This window comes from Schistocerca cancellata, chromosome 11, assembly GCF_023864275.1.
Source record: "Schistocerca cancellata isolate TAMUIC-IGC-003103 chromosome 11, iqSchCanc2.1, whole genome shotgun sequence".
Lineage (NCBI taxonomy): Eukaryota > Metazoa > Arthropoda > Insecta > Orthoptera > Acrididae > Schistocerca > Schistocerca cancellata.
This window is the reverse complement of record NC_064636.1, coordinates 33,494,949-33,514,496: the sequence shown is the minus strand read 5'-3', so window position 1 is coordinate 33,514,496 and position 19,548 is coordinate 33,494,949. Positions and strand designations below refer to the sequence as shown.

General features: G+C 45.2%; 2 protein-coding genes across 6 annotated transcripts in view; one reads left to right on the top strand and one right to left on the bottom strand.

Moving 5' to 3' along the window:
- LOC126108922 (uncharacterized) overlaps positions 1 to 19,548 on the top strand; it is a 252,633-nt gene that overhangs the window by 2,998 nt on the left and 230,087 nt on the right. The gene's annotated exons all lie outside the window — the stretch shown is intronic.
- LOC126108920 (serine/threonine-protein kinase OSR1) overlaps positions 1 to 19,548 on the bottom strand; it is a 525,656-nt gene that overhangs the window by 333,839 nt on the left and 172,269 nt on the right. For 3 of the 5 annotated variants that reach the window (XM_049914286.1, XM_049914284.1, XM_049914285.1), the window contains exon 2: positions 18,639 to 18,752. The exons of the other annotated variants lie outside the window; for them this stretch is intronic. In XM_049914286.1, coding sequence (XP_049770243.1) covers positions 18,639 to 18,752 — 114 coding nt within the window. The remainder of the gene's footprint in view (positions 1 to 18,638; positions 18,753 to 19,548) is intronic. 5 annotated transcript variants of the gene reach the window in all.

Sequence of the window (19,548 nt, the reverse complement as noted above, 5' to 3'; positions counted from 1 at the left end):
GCAGTGAGACAAAATGGCGACAGGGGCCGAGAAAGCGAATGTCGTGCTTGAAATGCACTCACATCAGTCAGTCATAACAGTGCAACGACACTTCAGGACGAACTTCAACAAAGATCCACCAACTGCTAACTCCATTCGGCGACGGTATGCGCAGTTTAAAGCTTCTGGATGCCTCTGTAAGGGGAAATCGACGGGTCGGCCTGCAGTGAGCGAAGAAACGGTTGAACGCGTGCGGGCAAGTTTCACGCGTAGCCCGCGGAAGTCGACGAATAAAGCGAGCAGGGAGCTAAACGTACCTCAGCCGACGGTTTGGAAAATCTTACGGAAAAGGCTAAAGCAGAAGCCTTACCGTTTACAATTGCTACAAGCCCTGACACCCGATGACAAATTCAAACGCTTTGAATTTTCGGCGCGGTTGCAACAGCTCGTGGAAGAGGATGCGTTCAGTGTGAAACTTGTTTTCAGTGATGAAGCAACATTTTTTCTTAATGGTGAAGTGAACAGACACAATGTGCGAATCTGAGCGGTAGAGAATCCTCACGCATTCGTGCAGAAATTCGCAATTCACCAGAAGTTAACGTGTTTTGTGCAATCTCACGGTTTAAAGTTTACGGCCCCTTTTTCTTGTGCGGAAAAAACGTTACAGGACACGTGTATCTGGACATGCTGGAAAATTGGCTCATGCCACAACTGGAGACCGACAGCGCCGACTTCATCTCTCAACAGGATGGTGCTCCACCGCACTTCCATCGTGATGTTTGGCATTTCTTAAACAGGAGATTGGAAAACCGGTGGATCGGTCGTGGTGGAGGTCACGATCAGCAATTCATGTCATGGCCTCCACGCTCTCCCGACTTAACCCCGTGCGATTTCTTTCTGTGGGGTTATGTGAAACATTCAGTGTTTAAACCTCCTCTACCGAGAAACGTGCCAGAACTGCGAGCTCGCATCAACGATGCTTTCGAACTCATTGATGTGTACATGCTGCGCCGAGTGTGGGAGGAACTTGATTATCGGCTTGATGTCTGCCGAATCACTAAAGGGGCACATATCGAACATTTGTGAATGCCTAAAAAAACTTTTTGAGTTTTTGTATGTGTGTGCATAGCATTGTGAAAATATCTCAAATAATAAAGTTATTGTAGAGCTGTGAAATCGCTTCAATCATTTGTAATAACCCTGTAGTTCTAAGTTCTAGGGGACTGATGATGACAGATGTTAAATCCCATAGTGCTCAGAGCATTTGAACTTACTTTTTTTTTCTTTTAGCTGGTCAAACGGCAAGTTCCGTGCCCTCAGCTGAATAGGAGATGCATGACTGGTCAACTTATAAACTGAGGCTAGTTGACGTCATAAAGCCCTGCTCAGAATTGGAGGGAACGGTCGGTATTGGCGCGAATGACGTTCTGAGACAGTGTGGGGGGAATTTTGGAGTCAGAACTGAATGCTGATTCGCGGTTTTCGAGGAGAGTAGGGAGTTGAGCAATGTTGGCTCCGCTCTTGCATTGCGCGGGCAGTAGCTATTCGGGTTCTGATCTTCGTCGGAGTTGGACGGTCTTGCGACTTAGTCGCAGTTTTTCGACAGAACTTAGAATTCTCGGACAGCCTTCGAGGCCAGGGGTTGACACAGAGTTGCTGCAGATTTCAGGTCTGGTGTGATATTTTGCGGCATTGTAGGACCTATCAATTTTATACTCAAGTCCTCAACAGCACGCGCGCTCGCTTTGCTACAAGTCCACCTCGCTTGTTTCTCCATGTGATCCCATTTGAGCTCTCACTACTAATTGCGATTCTGCTATACAGGGTGAGTCACCTAACATTACCGCTGGATATATTTCGTAAACCACATCAAATACTGACGAACGGATTCCACAGACCGAACGTGAGGAGAGGGGCTAGTGTAATTGGTTAATACAAACCATAAAAAAATGCACGGAAGTATGTTTTTTAACACAAACCTACGTTTATTTAAATGGAACCCCGTTAGTTTTGTAAGCACATCTGAACATATAAACAAATACGTAATCAGTGCCGTTTGTTGCATTGTAAAATGTTAACTACATCCGGAGATATTGTAACCTAAAGTTGACGCTTGAGTACCACTCCTCCGCTGTTCGATCGTGTGTATCGGAGAGCACCGAATTACGTAGGGATCCAAAGGGAACGGTGATGGACCTTAGGTACAGAAAAGACTGGAGCAGCACATTACGTCCACATGCTAACACCTTTTTATTGGTCTTTTTCACTGACGCACATGTACATTACCATGAGGGGTGAGGTACACGTACACACGTGGTTTCCGTTTTCAATTACGTAGTGGAATAGAGTGTGTCCCGACATGTCAGGCCAATAGATGTTCAATGTGGTGGCCATCATTTGCTGCACACAATTGCAATCTCTGGCGTAATGAATGTCGTACACGCCGCAATACATCTGGTGTAATATCGCCGCAGGCTGCCACAATACGTTGTTTCATATCCTCTGGGGTTGTAGGCACATCACGGTACACACGGTACATGATGGCCACCACATTGAACATCTATTGGCCTGACATGTCGCGACACCCTCTATTCCACTCCGTAATTGAAAACGGGAACCACGTGTGTACGTGTACCTCACCCCTCATGGTAATGTACATGTGAGTCACTGAAAAAAACCAATAAAAAAGTGTTAGCATGTGGACGTAATGTGCTGCTCCAGTCTCTTCTGTACCTAAGGTCCATCACCGTTCCCTTTGGATCCCTACGTAATTCGGTGCTCTCCGATACACACGATCGAACAGCGGAGGAGTGGTACTCAAGCGTCAACTTTAAGTTACAATATCTCCGGATGTAATTAAGATTTTACAATGCAACAAATGGCACTGATTACGTATTTGTTTATATGTTCAGATGTGCTAATAAAACTAACGGGGTTCCGTTTAAATAAACGTAGGTTTGTGTTAGAAAACATACTTCCGTGCATTTTTGTATGGTTTGTATTAACCAATTACACTAGCCCCTCTCCTCACGTTCGGTCTGTGGAATCGATTCGTCAGTATTTGATGTGGTTTACGAAATATATCCAGCGGTAACGTTAGGTGACTCACCGTGTATAATCGGGAGATTAATATTTGATTCATTAGGACCTCCAGCCATTATCGTCACTCTATTGCATCACAGGGAGTAGGAGCCCCTTGTTCTCGAGTCAACTCTTATTCGCATAATAGTTCAGAATACCCTATCCTTAACCTACTGTTTGTGTCGATAATCATGTGCCTTTATGTACTGATGTATAATAAATAGTATTGTAATATTTAAGCCGCATATCATTTCGTTGATATATGCAGAATCCCATTTCCTGTTGTTTATTATGATAAAGTTCTCTTTTTCTCTCTCTGGCAAGGGAACCTCCCCATCGCACCCCCCTCAGATTTAGTTATACGTTGGCACAGTGGATAGGCCTTGAAAAACTGAACACAGATCAATCGAGAAAAGAGGAAGAAGTTGTGTGGAACTATAAAAAAAATTAGTAAAATATACAAACTGAGTAGTCCACGCGAAGATAGGCGACATCAAGGACAATGGAACTCTAGGAGCGCCGTGGTCCCGTGGTTAGCGGGAGCAGATACGGAACGGGAGTTCCCAGGTTCAAGTCTTCCCTCGAGTGAAAAGTTTAATTTTTTATTTTCAGTATATGTGACAAACTCTTACGTTTTCTTCACTTTTTTGGGAGTGATTATCACATCCACAAGAAAACCTAAATCGGGCAAGGTAAAAGAATCTTTTTACCCATTCGCTAAGTGTACAAGTTAGGTGGGTCGACAACATATTCCTGTCATGTGACGCACATGCCGTCACCAGTGTCGTATAGAATATATCAGACGTGTTTTCCTGTGGAGGAATCGGTTGACCTATGACCTTGCGATCAAATGTTTGCGGTTCCCATTGGAGAGACACGTCCTTTCATCTACTAATCGCACGGTTTTGCGATGCGGTCGCAAAACACAGACACTAAACTTATTACAGTGAACAGAGACGTCAATGAACGAACGGACGGATCATAACTTTGCGAAAATAAAGAAAGTAAAATTTTTAGTCGAGGGAAGACTTGAACCAAGGACAACTCACTCCGCAGCTGCTCACGCTATCACGGGACGACGGCGCTCCTGAGCTGAAATTATCCTTGATGTTGCAAATCTTACGCATGGACTACTCAGTTTGTATATTTTGCCTATTTTTTTCATAGTTCCACACAACTTCTTCCTCTTTTTCTCGATTGATCTGTGTCCAGTTTTTCAAGGCGTATCCACTGTGCCAACTTATAACTAAATTTGAGGGGGGTGCGATGGGGAGGTTCCCTTGTGAGTAGATTACGATATTTATTAAATTATTTTGAGTGTGCACTCCTTATTTTACCAACTAGCAGGGTCCACCATCATTTCCCTTCGTTACCGTTGTGCACATCATTAATCAGGTGATAGGTAAGGAGGGGGTAGAGTGCATGTCTCGTTTTCATACAAAATTCGTCTGAATTAAAGAGGAACAAACTCATCTCCACCCCGGCACCTCGCAAGGCTTCTACATCCTTTAAGGATTGTACTACAACTTGCGATCTATCAACGCTTACATAGGCGAGTGGAAAAATATTTTTTTGTTTTATTTTGTTAGATATAGAATAACCTTATGATTTTTTGCCCAGTGAATCCATATCTGACCTAATTTTTTTTCTGTCACGTATAGTTTTTAATAGTGTGACATTCGCTTCAGTTGTAATATTGATTTCTTCGATCCACGACCGGTTTCAAGCTTTTTATACACCTGAAGGTGGGATTTTAGAATCCAAAAACCGGTCGTGCGATTGAATAAATCTTATCGCAACTAAAGCTGATGTCATTCTATTAATCATGCTTCTCGTTTGCGTATGTCCTACAAAACAAATTTTACGTATAGCTTAGTTCCATTGTGATTTTGTCAGGTGCAGCATAAACTCATTCTTTCAGTTTTGCTTCTTATTGAAGAGGTAGCTTTTGCAGACACACATGAAACATTATGTTGATAAATTTTTGGTGGAAGCAGTTTTATTGTACCATTTGCGTTTAGGCTTTATTTTTTGAAGGACATCATCAAGCACCTGAAATGTATGGGTATTTATGTGTATACTACTTTGCTTTACATGCTAGACACTGTAGTTGGACGCTAGAAACAGTTTATGAATTTCTATAACGTAATATAGAAAGTGGAAAGTTCCAGAACAGTTTCAACGTGAAAGTACAGTGTTTAGTCATCATCAGCATCATCGTCATCATTTAAGACTGATTATGCCCTTCAACGTTCAGTCTGGAGCATAGCCCCCCTTATACAGTTCCTCCATGATCCCCTATTCATTGCTAACTTTGGTGCTCTTCTGATGTTAAACCTATTACTTCTACACTCCTGGAAATGGAAAAAAGAACACATTGACACCGGTGTGTCAGACCCACCATAAGTGCTCCGGACACTGCGAAAGGGCTGTACAAGCAATGATCACACGCACGGCACAGCGGACACACCAGGAACCGCGGTGTTGGCCGTCGAATGGCGCTAGCTGCGCAGCATTTGTGCACCGCCGCCGTCAGTGTCAGCCAGTTTGCCGTGGCATACGGAGCTCCATCGCAGTCTTTAACACTGGTAGCATGCCGCGACAGCGTGGACGTGAACCGTATGTGCAGTTGACGGACTTTGAGCGAGGGCGTATAGTGGGCATGCGGGAGGCCGGGTGGACGTACCGCCGAATTGCTCAAAACGTGGGGCGTGAGGTCTCCACAGTACATCGATGTTGTCGCCAGTGGTCGGCGGAAGGTGCACGTGCCCGTCGACCTGGGACCGGACCGCAGCGCCGCACGGATGCACGCCTAGACCGTAGGATCCTACGCAGTGCCGTAGGGGACCGCACCGCCACTTCCCAGCAAATTAGGGACACTGTTGCTCCTGGGGTATCGGCGAGGACCATTCGCAACCGTCTCCATGAAGCTGGGCTACGGTCCCGCACACCGTTAGGCCGTCTTCCGCTCACGCCCCAACATCGTGCAGCCCGCCTCCAGTGGTGTCGCGACAGGCGTGAATGGAGGGACGAATGGAGACGTGTCGTCTTCAGCGATGAGAGTCGCTTCTGCCTTGGTGCCAATGATGGTCGTATGCGTGTTTGGCGCCGTGCAGGTGAGCGCCACAATCAGGCCTGCATACGACCGAGGCACACAGGGCCAACACCCGGCATCATGGTGTGGGGAGCGATCTCCTACACTGGCCGTACACCACTGGTGATCGTCGAGGGGACACTGAATAGTGCACGGTACATCCAAACCGTCATCGAACCCATCGTTCTACCATTCCTAGACCGGCAAGGGAACTTGCTGTTCCAACAGGACAATGCACGTCCGCATGTATCCCGTGCCACCCAACGTGCTCTAGAAGGTGTAAGTCAACTACCCTGGCCAGCAAGATCTCCGGATCTGTCCCCCATTGAGCATGTTTGGGACTGGATGAAGCGTCGTCTCACGCGGTCTGCACGTCCAGCACGAACGCTGGTCCAACTGAGGCGCCAGGTGGAAATGGCATGGCAAGCCGTTCCACAGGGCTACATCCAGCATCTCTACGATCGTCTCCATGGGAGAATAGCAGCCTGCATTGCTGCGAAAGGTGGATATACACTGTACTAGTGCCGACATTGTGCATGCTCTGTTGCCTGTGTCTATGTGCCTGTGGTTCTGTCAGTGTGATCATGTGATGTATCTGACCACAGGAATGTGTGAATAAAGTTTCCCCTTCCTGGGACAATGAATTCACGGTGTTCTTATTTCAATTTCCAGGAGTGTAAATCATTCTTAACCGAATCCAGGTACCTTCTCCTTGGTCTGCCCCGACTCCTCCTACCCTCTACTGCTGAACCCGTGAGTCTCTTGGGTAACCTCGCTTCTCCCATGCGTGTAACATGACCCCACCATCTAAGCCTGTTCGCCCTGACTGCTACATCTATAGAGTTCATTCCCAGTTTTTCTTTGCTTTCCTCATTGTGGACACCCTCCTGCCATTGTTCCCATCTACTAGTACCTGCAATCATCCTAGCTACTTTCATATCCGTAACCTCAACCTTGTTGATAAGGCAACCTGAATCCACCCAGCTTTCGCTCCCATACAACAAAGTTGGTCGAAAGATTGAACGGTGCACAGATAACTTAGTCTCGGTACTGACATCCTTCTTGCAGAAGAGAGTAGATCGTAGCTGAGCACTCACTGCATTAGCTTTGCTACACCTCGCTTCTAGTTCTTTCACTATGTTGCCATCCTGTGAGAATATGCATCCTAAGTACTTGAAACCGTCCACCTGTTCTAACTTTGTTCCTCCTATTTTGCACTCAATCCGTTTATTTTTCTTTCCCACTGACATTACTTTCGTTTTGGAGATGCTAATCTTCATACCATAGTCCTTACATTTCTGATCTAGCTCTGAAATATTACTTTGCAAACTTTCAATCGAATCTGCCATCACAACTAAGTCATCCGCATATGCGAGACTGCTTATTTTGTGTTCACATATCTTAATCTCACCCAGCGAGTCTATTGTTTTCAACATATGATCCATAAATAATATGAACAACAGTGGAGACAGGTTGCAGCCTTGTCTTACCCCTGAAACTACTCTGAACCATGAACTCAATTTACCGTCAACTCTAACTGCTGCCTGACTATCCATGTAAAGACCTTTAATTGCTTGCAAAAGTTTGCCTCCTATTCCATAATCTTGTAGAACAGACAATAACTTCCTCCTAGGAACGCGGTATGTAAAGTAAAATATAGAGTGACAATTATTGAACAATATGTAATAAAATCGTCATAACTTCTGAATATTTTGCGTTAGGACGCTCAAACTGTACTGTTGGTCGCGAGGCATGATGGGAACTTTTGATTTGAATATGCTTTGGTTTAGCAACAAAGCCCACTTTCATCTGGATGAGTTCGTCAATAAGTAAAATTAGCGGATTTGGGGGACTGAGAACCCGCATTTCGGGATCGAGAAGTCTCTTTAACCTCAACGGGTGACTGTGTGGAGGGCAATGTCCAGTCACGGAATAATCGGTGCGGTATTCCTTGACGGCACGGTGCTACCGAAAGCTATGTGAAAGTTTTGTAAAATGATTTCGTCTCCATTATCCAAAGTGACCCTGATTTCGACAAGATGTGGTTGATGCAAGACGGAGCTCGGCCCCATCAAAGCAGGAGAGTGTTTGATATCCTGGAGGAGCACTTTGGGGACCGCATTCTTGTTCTGGGGTAGGCAGATGTCACTGGCTTGGGCCTCGATTGGCCGCCATATTCTCCGGATCTGAAGACGTGCGACTCCTTTTTGTGGGGCTCTGTTAAAGATAAGGAGTACAGCAGTAAACCCAAAACCATTGCTGAGCTGAAAACAGCCGTTCACGAGGTCATCGACAGCATCGATGTTCCGGCACTTCAGCGGGTCATGCAGAATTTCGCTATTCGCGTGTGCCACATCATCGCCAATGATGGCAGGCATATCGAACGTGTCATAAATTAAATCCGAATATCTGTAGTAGCCGTAGGCTGTGTTCCAAAAATGAACAGCTTAGAGACAGAAGTGATGACACTTTCTGCAGGACCTGACCATCATTTAGCAGGACAATGCTCAAGCACGTACAGTGCAAGCTGTTACTGATCTGTTTGACTGACGGGGGTGCCAAGTGCTGTACCACCTACTGCACTCCCCTGACTTAAGCCCTCGTAAGTTAAACTCGATTTGTAAACTGAAGGAAACACTTCACGGCATTCGCTTCAGAACTGCTGCAAATTCGTCGAGCAACTGTCAACACAACTGGCACTGCTAAGAGTATCCTACGACTTTCACATCGCTCGCAAATGTTATACACAATGCTGGTGACTACTTTGAAGGTCAGTAAAACTTTGAAACACGTATCTTTTCGTACGAGCCGTAAATAAATAGTTGCCACTATTAAAAGTTCCAACGCTCGTATATATTCATTCCAGCTACGTGTCGCAATATTTTTCATTTTTTGTATTATCTTATTAACTTAGCTCAGCAATGATCATCTTTTGGTCTAAGTGCACGCAATTTTCTAATCAGACATGCTACGATCAAAGTAATTAGCCAAATAAGCTTCATCGTATATATATATATATATATATATATACCACCTACTGCACTCCCCTGACTTAAGCCCTATATATATATATATATATATATATATATATATATATATATATATAACGTAAGTAGTACGTGTACAGCTCTAGTAATTGCATTTTATTCCAGCTCAGAAAACAAATGTCATAAAGACCAAGTGAAGTGGGTACTTTTCAGCTAGTTGTGTAAGAAAAAGAATTTCAGTTGTCCTATCCACGTCAGTTGTAAATAAAAATTCATAATAAAGTCAGCTAGGACCTCTAAAGAATATATATTGCTAGATTTGTAACAGTAGGCGCTAGTACCTCTGGCGAAAAAAATCAGAACTGCAGATTCTGAGAATGCAGTTGAAGCAGTGTAAAACAAATATTGTGCTGAAGCTTTTAAAATGCTCAGAAAAGTGTTAAAATAACGTTTTATCAAGGCTAAATTTCAAAAACACCATCTGAAAGGTTACAGTACCAGAACCTCTATTTCTACAAATCAAATATGCACTATATATAAGGTGGCCAGAAATAGTCTGTAAAGCGTATAAGGATGTTGCACGGCAGGTTGTGCTGAGAAATAATAGCTCAGAAAAAAATTTAGATACGTTGCGCCGTTTCCGTGTTATTTAGCATTGCAGTTGGCCAATGAGATGATTACGTGCATCAATTCAAGCACTTGCACGCACTAAAATGCAGTAACCCACAGACATCTGTGGGTCTGTGATGAGTTGTCACTTTATGAAATGCTCATTACCAGTTTAAATGTGCGTTTTCCGGAAGTAATAAATTCAAATTAGTTGAGTGTAACTATGTTTGATTTGAAGAAACCAAACGAAGAACACGACTGGCGACGCCGGCTCCGGTAAGTTGCTTGAATTTGCGCGTGCAGCGACCTGACTGGCTAACTTCAATGCTAAATAACTCTGAAACGGCGCAACGTATCGTATTTTTCCCAAACAATTATTTCTCAGCACTGCCTTCCTTGCAACACCCTTGCAAGATTCTCAGACTGTTTCTGAACACTATATACACTGCTGGCCATTAAAATTGCTACACCAACAAGAAATGCAGATGATAAACGGGTATTCATTGGACAAATATATTCTACTAGAACTGACGTGTGATTACATTTTCACGCAATTTCGGTGTACAGATCCTGAGAAATCAGTACACAGAACAACCAACTCTGGCCGTAATAACGTCATCGATACGCCTGGGCATTGAGTCAAACAGAGCTTGGATGGCGTGTACAGGTACAGCTGCCCGTGCAGCTTCGACACGATACCAAGACTAGAGACACTGCGTATTGTGACGAGCCAGTTGCTCGGCCACCATTGACCACACGTTTTCAACTGGTGAGAGATCTGGAGAATGTGCTGGCCAGGGCAGCAGTCGAACATTTTTTGTATCCAGAAAGGCCCGTACAGAACCTCCAACATGCGGTCGTGCATTATCCTGTTGAAATGTAGGCTTTCGCAGCGATCGAATGAAGGTTAGAGCTATGCGTCGTAACACATCTGAAATGTATAACGTCCACTCTTGAAAGTGCCGTCCATGCGAACAACAGATGATCGAGACGTGTAACCAATGGTACCCCATACCATCACGTCGGGTGATATGCCAGTATGGCGTTGACGAATACACGCTTCCAATGTGCGTTCACCGCGATGTCGCCAAACACGGATGCGACCCTCGTGATGCTGTAAACAGAACCTGGATTCATCCGAAAAAATGACGTTTTGCCATTCGTGCACCCAGGTTCGTCGTCGAGTACACCATCGCAGGCGCTCCTGCCTGTGATGCAGCGTCAAGGATAACCGCAGCCACTGTCTCCGAGCTGATAGTCCGTGCTGCTGCAAACGTCGTCGAACTGTTCGTGCAGATGGTTGTCGTCTTGCAAACGTCCCCACCTGTTGACTCAGGGATCGAGACGTGGCTGCACGATCCGTTACAGCCGTGCGGATAAGACGCCTGTCATCTCGACTGCTAGTGATAGGAGGCCGTTGGGATCCAGCACGGCGTTCCGTATTACCCTCCTGAACCCACCGATTCCATATTCTGCTAACAGTCATTGGATGTTGACCAATGCGAGCAGCAATGTCGCGATACGATAAACCGCAATCGCGATAGGCTACAATCTGAACTTTATCAAAGTCGGAAACGTGATGGTACGCATTTCTCCTCCTTACACGAGGCATCACAACAACGTTTCACCAGGCAACGCCGGTCAACTGCTATTTGTGTATGAGAAATTGGTTGGGAACTTTCCTCATGTCAGCACGTTGTAGGTGTCGGCACCGGCGCCAACCTTGTGTTAATGCTCTGAAAAGCTAATCATTTGCATATCACAGGATCTTCTTCCTGTCGATTAAATTTCGCGTCTGTAGCACGTCATCTTCGTGGTGTAGCAATTTTAATGGCCAGTAGTGTATATAGATATAGGGTGGGCCATTGTTAGTGACCGGGCCAAATATCTCACGAAATAAGCGTCAAACGATAAAACTACAAAGAAAGAAACACGTCTAGGTTGAAGGGGGAAACCAGATGGCGCTATCGTTGGCCCGCTAGATGACGCTGGCATAGGTCAAGCGGATATCAAATGCGTTGTTTCAAATAGGAACCCTCTTTTTTATTACATATTCGTGTAGCACATTAAAAAATATGAATGTTTTAGTTGGACCACTTTTTTCGCTTTGTGATAGACGGCGCTGTAATAGTCACAAACGTATAAGTACGTGGTATCACGAAACATTCAACCAGTGCGGACGCTATTTGCTACCTGATACATTACCCGTGTTAAAATGGGCCGTTTACCAATTGCGGAAAAGGACGATATCGTGTTGATGTATGGCTATTGTGATCAAAATGCACAACGGGCGTGTGCTATGTATGCTGCTCGGTATCCTGGACGACATCATCCAAGTGTCCGGACCGTTCGCCGGATAGTTGCGTTATTTAAGGAAACAGGAAGTGTTCAGCCACGTGTGAAACGTCAACCACGACCTGCAACAAATGATGATGCCCAAGTAGGTGTTTTAGCTGCTGTCGCGGCTAATCCGCACATCAGCAGCAGACAAACTGCGCGAGAATCGGGAATCTCAAAAACGTCGGTGTTGAGAATGCTACATCAACATCGATTGCACCCGTACCATATTTCTATGCGCCAGGAATTGCATGGCGACGACTTTGAACGTCGTGTACAGTTCTGTCACTGGGCACAAGAGAAATTACGGGACGATGACAGATTTTTGCACGCGTTTCATTTAGTGACGAAGCATCATTCACCAACAGCGGTAACGTAAACCGGTATAATAAGCACTACTGGGCAACGGAAAATCCACGATGGCTGCGACAAGTGGAACATCAGTGACTAGCGGGTTAATGTATGGTGCGGCATTATGGGAGGAAGGACAATTGGCCCCCATTTTATTGATGGCAATCTAAATGGTGCAATGTGTGCTGATTTCCTGCGTAATGTTCTACCGGGCCGGCCGCGGTGGTCTAGCGGTTCAGGCGCTCACAAGGGGAGGCCGCCAATTGTGAAATTCAGATTCGATTCATACTGCGCGTAATAAAAGCTCACGGCCAGAGGTGTAATGTGGCAAAGCACCAAGATGCACTTCTCAGCCGTTGTCGAGAAAATCGACGGTTAAAAGAAACCGTTCCGGTGAAATACTCTCTACGATTAATAATGTTCTACAGCGTCGTGGCGCAGCGGTAAGCGCTCGGGTTCGTAATCCGAAGGTCGCTGGATCGAATCTTGCGCCATGCAACCTTTTTTTTAGTATTTGTGTTTTGTAATTTTTTATATATATATATACCCGGCAATCAGTTGCATCAATTATGCATATAATAAGTTGTTGAAAGTCGTTTGTCGTGGAAAAACTGGCGACTTCGAACATCATTATGTTTTCCGCAAACAAAGTTGTATTTCACAAATGTTATTGTCTTCATAATGTTAACCACGTATAGTTAACGGAAGACGTAGAAACGATATTGCGAAACGAATACGTATAGCGTAAGTCAAACGTTCGAATTAGAAAAGAGACCCCACGAACGCAAATTTGCCGTGGCAGGTACGAAATATAAACTCCGTTACTCGCTCGTTACACTTGAAGGACAGATGTTGAATGGGCCGAAACGAGTCGCCGCATAACAGCGTAGTTGCGTGCTAACTTCGAAAGAAGGTAGGTGCGGTCCCTAGCGAAACTTGTAACATCGTCGAAAATCGGTGCGGACGGGAGACCTTTGGTACACCCTGTTAAACAAACGGAAAAATGGAGGCGGTACAATTGGAGAGCGATCCGCCTTCACCACCAACATGCATAAGCAATTCATTAATAGTTTTTATATTAATAAATAAATAAATAAATAAATATATATATATATATACATACAATAATAATTAATAATAATAATTACAAAAAAATAATAATAAAAAAATTACATGGCGCGAGATTCGATCCGGCGACCTTCGGATTACGAACTCGAGTGCTTACCGCTGCGCCACAACGCTGTAGAAAACCGTTAATCGTAGAGAGTATTTCACCGTAACGGTTTCTTTTAACTGTCGATTTTCTCGACAACGGCTGAGAAGTGCATCTTGGTGCTTTGCCACATTACACCTCTGGCCATGAGCTTTTATTACGCGCAGTATGAGTCGAATCTGAATTTCACAATTGGCGGCCTCCCCTTGTCAGTCCGGAACCGCACGACTACTACGGTCGCAGGTTCGAATCCTGCCTCGGGCATGGATGTGTGTGATGTCTTTAGGGTAGTTAGGTTTAAGTAGTTCTAATTTCTAGGGGACTGATGACCACAGATGTTAAGTCCCATAGTGCTCAGAGCCGTAATGTTCTACCGATGTTACTAAAAGATGTTTCACTGCATGACAGAATGGCGATGTACTTCCAACATGATGGATGTCCGGCACATAGGTCGCGTTCGGTTGAAGCGGTACTGAATAGCATATTTCATGACAGGTGAATTGGTCGTCGAAGCACCATACCCTGGCCCGCACGTTCACCGTATCTGACGTCCCCGGATTTCTTTCTGTGGGGAAAGTTGGAGGATATTTGCTACCGTGATCCACCGACAACATTTGACAACATGCGTCAGCTCATTGTCAATGCATGTGCGAACATTACGAAAGGCGAACTACTCGCTGTTGAGAGGAATGTCGTTACACGTATTGCCAAATCCATTGAGGTTGACAGACATCATTTTGAGCATTTATAGCATTAATGGTAATCACGCTGTAACAGCATGCGTTCTCAGAAATGATAAGTTCACAAAGGTACACGTATCACATGGAAACAACCGAAATAAAATGTTCAAACGTACGTATTCTGTATTTTAATTTAAAAAACCTACCTGTTAGCAACTGTTCGTCTAAAATTGTGGGCCATGTGTTTGTGACTATTCAGCGCCATCTATCACAAAGCGGAAAAAGTGGTCCAACTAACACATTCATATTTCTTTACGTACAACACGAATATGTAGTAAAAAATGGGGGTTCATATTTTAAAAAACGCAGTTGATATCCGTTTGACGTGTGGCAGCGCCATCTAGCGGGCCAACCATAGCGCCATCTGGTTTGCACCTTCAAGCTAGATAAGTTCCATTCTTTGTAGTTTTTTCGTTTGACGTTTAATTCGTGAGATATTTGGTGCAGTCAAGATCAATGGACCACCCTGTATATATATTCACTGTGTGTACATATATAACTACTACATATCTGAAGGTGTAGAGAACAACATGCGTTGTTACTATGTTTAAAATGATTTGTTGGAACATCCATGTGATCAAGTAAATGAAAAATGCCATAGAGAGTCGAAGCCCGAGTATATTGTTCGCCAGGATACACATGAAATGCGATTTCCAGAGTATCCACGTCGATGCAGATTAATTTAAGAATTTCCGTTGTTATTTGCCTTTCAGAAGTTCCTTATTTTATCACCTGGAATCATTCACAATGCAGCAGGGTTTATTTGCCTTAATCAGTTTCTTGAAACCACACACCCTACACCAAGCTGCTTCAAAAATTCATTGAATCCTCCTTTTGTTGCAAGAATTCTTTAGTTTGTTGACAAATCAGAGAAGTTGCTCATAAAACGCAAATTATTTTTTTGTTTGATTGTAAAAATTAGGAATTGGAGGAAAACAGATTATTGACATAGTATTTAATAACTCTGATTATTAAATTAGTTGCTAATCTACAAACTTTGTGCCGCTTTCCTCAGGTTGCTTACTATGTTTTACAGAAGAGACTGTGTCCTTAAAAATAAAGTCATGCATTGGTGTATGTTCCATATGCTACTATCGACTCCACCACGTGTGCAAATGGATTCTTACGTGCAAAAGTGACAAAACCCAGAAAGTGCAAAAATACAAGCTTTGTGGTTCCTCCGATTAATCAGACAGAATGCGAAAAAAGTATTGAGCCCAAAATATGCATGCAAGTTTAGCAGGCAGAATCATTTATGGATGCAAGTAGTCTACTCAGTTCATTGGGTGAATGTGCTGAGATCTTCATATGACACAATTTTCTGCAACTTTATACTGATTTGTCGACATTGAAAGGGCATCTGAAAACACAAGTCGTGCAAGATGATTGAAATAATCAGAAAAATAGGAAAGGATGGAGGGTAATGTAAATCTGCACGAGACTCAACAGAGAACAGTAAGAATCTTTGAAATAATTAGAAAAATAGGATAGGGGGGAATGTAAATATGTACGAGAATCAAGAGAGAACAGTAAGAATGGAAGACCAAGCATGGAGGGCGCTGATTAGAAAGGGCATAAGGGAACTATGCAGTCTTTCACATGTGTTGTACAACCTGCATATCGAGCATCGATCAGAGGAAACAACAGAATGGTTCAGGATTAGGATTAAAATCCAGGGTGAAAGGATATCAGTAATAAGAATCACTGACGAATTGCTCAGTGAAAGTGAAGGAGAACTGCAGGACGTGGTGAATGGAATGAACATTCTGATGATCACTGGTTGTGGACTGAGAGCCAATCAAAGAAAGGTGAAAGAAATGAGGGGTGGTAGAAATGAGATTACAAGAAAGCTTAAGATCAAAATTTGGGACCATGAAAGAGGCGAAATAAAGAAATCGTGCTACCTCAGAAGCAAATTAACACGTAACAAGTGAAGAAAGGAAGATATAAAAGATCGAATAACAAAGGCAAAAAGGAAATTCCTGGAAAAAAGAAGTCTGCTAGTATCAGAGTTCGGTCTTATTTTGAGGAAGACACTTCTGACCATGCAGATTTGGAGCACAGCAATGTATAGTAATGAAACGTCGACAGTGGGAAAACTGGGACAGAAGAGAATCAGAGCATTTGAGATGTGGTGCTATCAAAGAATGTTGAAAATTAGATGGACTGATGAGGTAAGAAATGATGAGGTTCTCCACAGAATTGGTGAGGAAAAGAATATGTGGAAAACGCTGACAAGAAGAAGGGACACAAGCATAGGACATCTGTGAAGCGATCAGGGAACAACGTATGTGGTACTAGAGGGTAAAAACTGTACACAAAGACAGAGCCTATCCAGAAAATAATTGAAAACAGAGGTTGCACGAGAATCTGAGATAAAGGGGTTAATGCAGGAGAGGAATTCTTGGAGGGTGTATAAAGCCAGTCAGAAGACTGATGACCCGAAGGAACAGTGGGGAAACTCGGAAAGAAGAGAACCATAGCGTTTGAGATGTGGTGCTACAGAAGGATGTAGAAATCTGAGAGACATTATAATCAAGTTGCCTTGTATTCAGAAATACACTCCTGGAAATGGAATAAAGAACACATTGACACCGGTGTGTCAGACCCACCATACTTGCTCCGGACACTGCGAGAGGGCTGTACAAGCAATGATCACACGCACGGCACAGCGGACACACCAGGAACCGCGGTGTTGGCCGTCGAATGGCGCTAGCTGCGCAGCATTTGTGCACCGCCGTCGTCAGTGTCAGCCAGTTTGCCGTGGCATACGGAGCTCCATCGCAGTCTTTAACACTGGTAGCATGCCGCGACAGCGTGGACGTGAACCGTATGTGCAGTTGACGGACTTTGAGCGAGGGCGTATAGTGGGCATGCGGGAGGCCGGGTGGACGTACCGCCGAATTGCTCAACACGTGGGGCGTGAGGTCTCCACAGTACATCGATGTTGTCGCCAGTGGTCGGCGGAAGGTGCACGTGCCCGTCGACCTGGGACCGGACCGCAGCGACGCACGGATGCACGCCAAGACCGTAGGATCCTACGCAGTGCCGTAGGGGACCGCACCGCCACTTCCCAGCAAATTAGGGACACTGTTGCTCCTGGGGTATCGGCGAGGACCATTCGCAACCGTCTCCATGAAGCTGGGCTACGGTCCCGCACACCGTTAGGCCGCCTTCCGCTCACGCCCCAACATCGTGCAGCCCGCCTCCAGTGGTGTCGCGACAGGCGTGAATGGAGGGACGAATGGAGACGTGTCGTCTTCAGCGATGAGAGTCGCTTCTGCCTCGGTGCCAATGATGGTCGTATGCGTGTTTGGCGCCGTGCAGGTGAGCGCCACAATCAGGACTGCATACGACCGAGGCACACAGGGCCAACACCCGGCATCATGGTGTGGGGAGCGATCTCCTACACTGGCCGTACACCACTGGTGATCGTCGAGGGGACACTGAATAGTGCACGGTACATCCAAACCGTCATCGAACCCATCGTTCTACCATTCCTAGACCGGCAAGGGAACTTGCTGTTCCAACAGGACAATGCACGTCCGCATGTATCCCGTGCCACCCAACGTGCTCTAGAAGGTGTAAGTCAACTACCCTGGCCAGCAAGATCTCCGGATCTGTCCCCCATTGAGCATGTTTGGGACTGGATGAAGCGTCGTCTCACGCGGTCTGCACGTCCAGCACGAACGCTGGTCCAACTGAGGCGCCAGGTGGAAATGGCATGGCAAGCCGTTCCACAGGACTACATCCAGCATCTCTACGATCGTCTCCATGGGAGAATAGCAGCCTGCATTGCTGCGAAAGGTGGATATACACTGTACTAGTGCCGACATTGTGCATGCTCTGTTGCCTGTGTCTATGTGCCTGTGGTTCTGTCAGTGTGATCATGTGATGTATCTGACCCCAGGAATGTGTCAATAAAGTTTCCCCTTCCTGGGACAATGAATTCACGGTGTTCTTATTTCAATTTCCAGGAGTGTAATTGAGCTGGTTGTGTGGCAACACTGCTCTGAGAAGATGAGACTGGCACAGGAGAAGAAGCCTTGGCAGGCCACATCAGACCAGTGAGTAGCCTGGTGAGCGATGGCCTAAAATTAAGAAAATGGTGTCAACAGTTGTCGGGTTCCATAGCGGAAGCAGTGTGTGGTGCGCAAGCAACGGGCGTCGCTGCCCGGAACCAAGCCGTGCTGGGTGGTGGTAAGCCATGCCGACCGCACCAGCTGGGGAACGGCGGGGATGTTTACCTGCAGCGGCCCATCACGTGACCGAGGAAACCGCCCGAGTCGTGCTGGAATATGATTGGCGCGTCGGGCCCAATGACAGCTCCAGTTCTCCGGCGGCGAACGTCGGGCACGGTTCTGCAAAAAGATCCAGCACCTCCATCACATGTCAACACATCCGCTGTCTCCGTGCTCTCTTCTTCACGCTTCAGTGTTGGACTGACGTGTAAACCATAGAGTAAATATCTCTGGAGTGAGCGTTCACATGCGGAGTACAGATTTTGTGTTGCCAACATACATTGCCGGCCTGGTCACGTGTTCTCGGGACGTCGTGTGTTTGTCCGTATAGCGCCCTGTATATTTAGAATGGCACTACATCCCCAGTACAGACGGATTCTTTTGGTGCGTGTCGTGGATTACTTATTTACAGGGTGTTTCAAAAATGACCGGTATATTTGAAACGGCAATAAAAACTAAACGAGCAGCGATAGAAATACACCGTATGTTGCAATATGCTTGGGACAACAGTACATTTTCAGGCGGACAAACTTTCGAAATTACAGTAGTTACAATTTTCAACAACAGATGGCGCTGCAAGTGATGTGAACGATATAGAAGACAACGCAGTCTGTGGGTGCGCCATTCTGTACGTCGTATTTCTGCTGTAAGCGTGTGCTGTTCACAACGTGCAAGTGTGCTGTAGACAACATGGTTTATTCCTTAGAACAGAGGATTTTTCTGGTGTTGGAATTCCACCGCCTAGAACACAGTGTTGTTGCAACACGACGAAGTTTTCAACGGAGGTTTAATGTAACCAAAGGACCGAAAAGCGATACAATAAAGGATCTGTTTGAAAAATTTCAACGGACTGGGAACGTGACGGACGAACGTGCTGGAAAGGTAGGGCGACCGCGTACGGCAACCACAGAGGGCA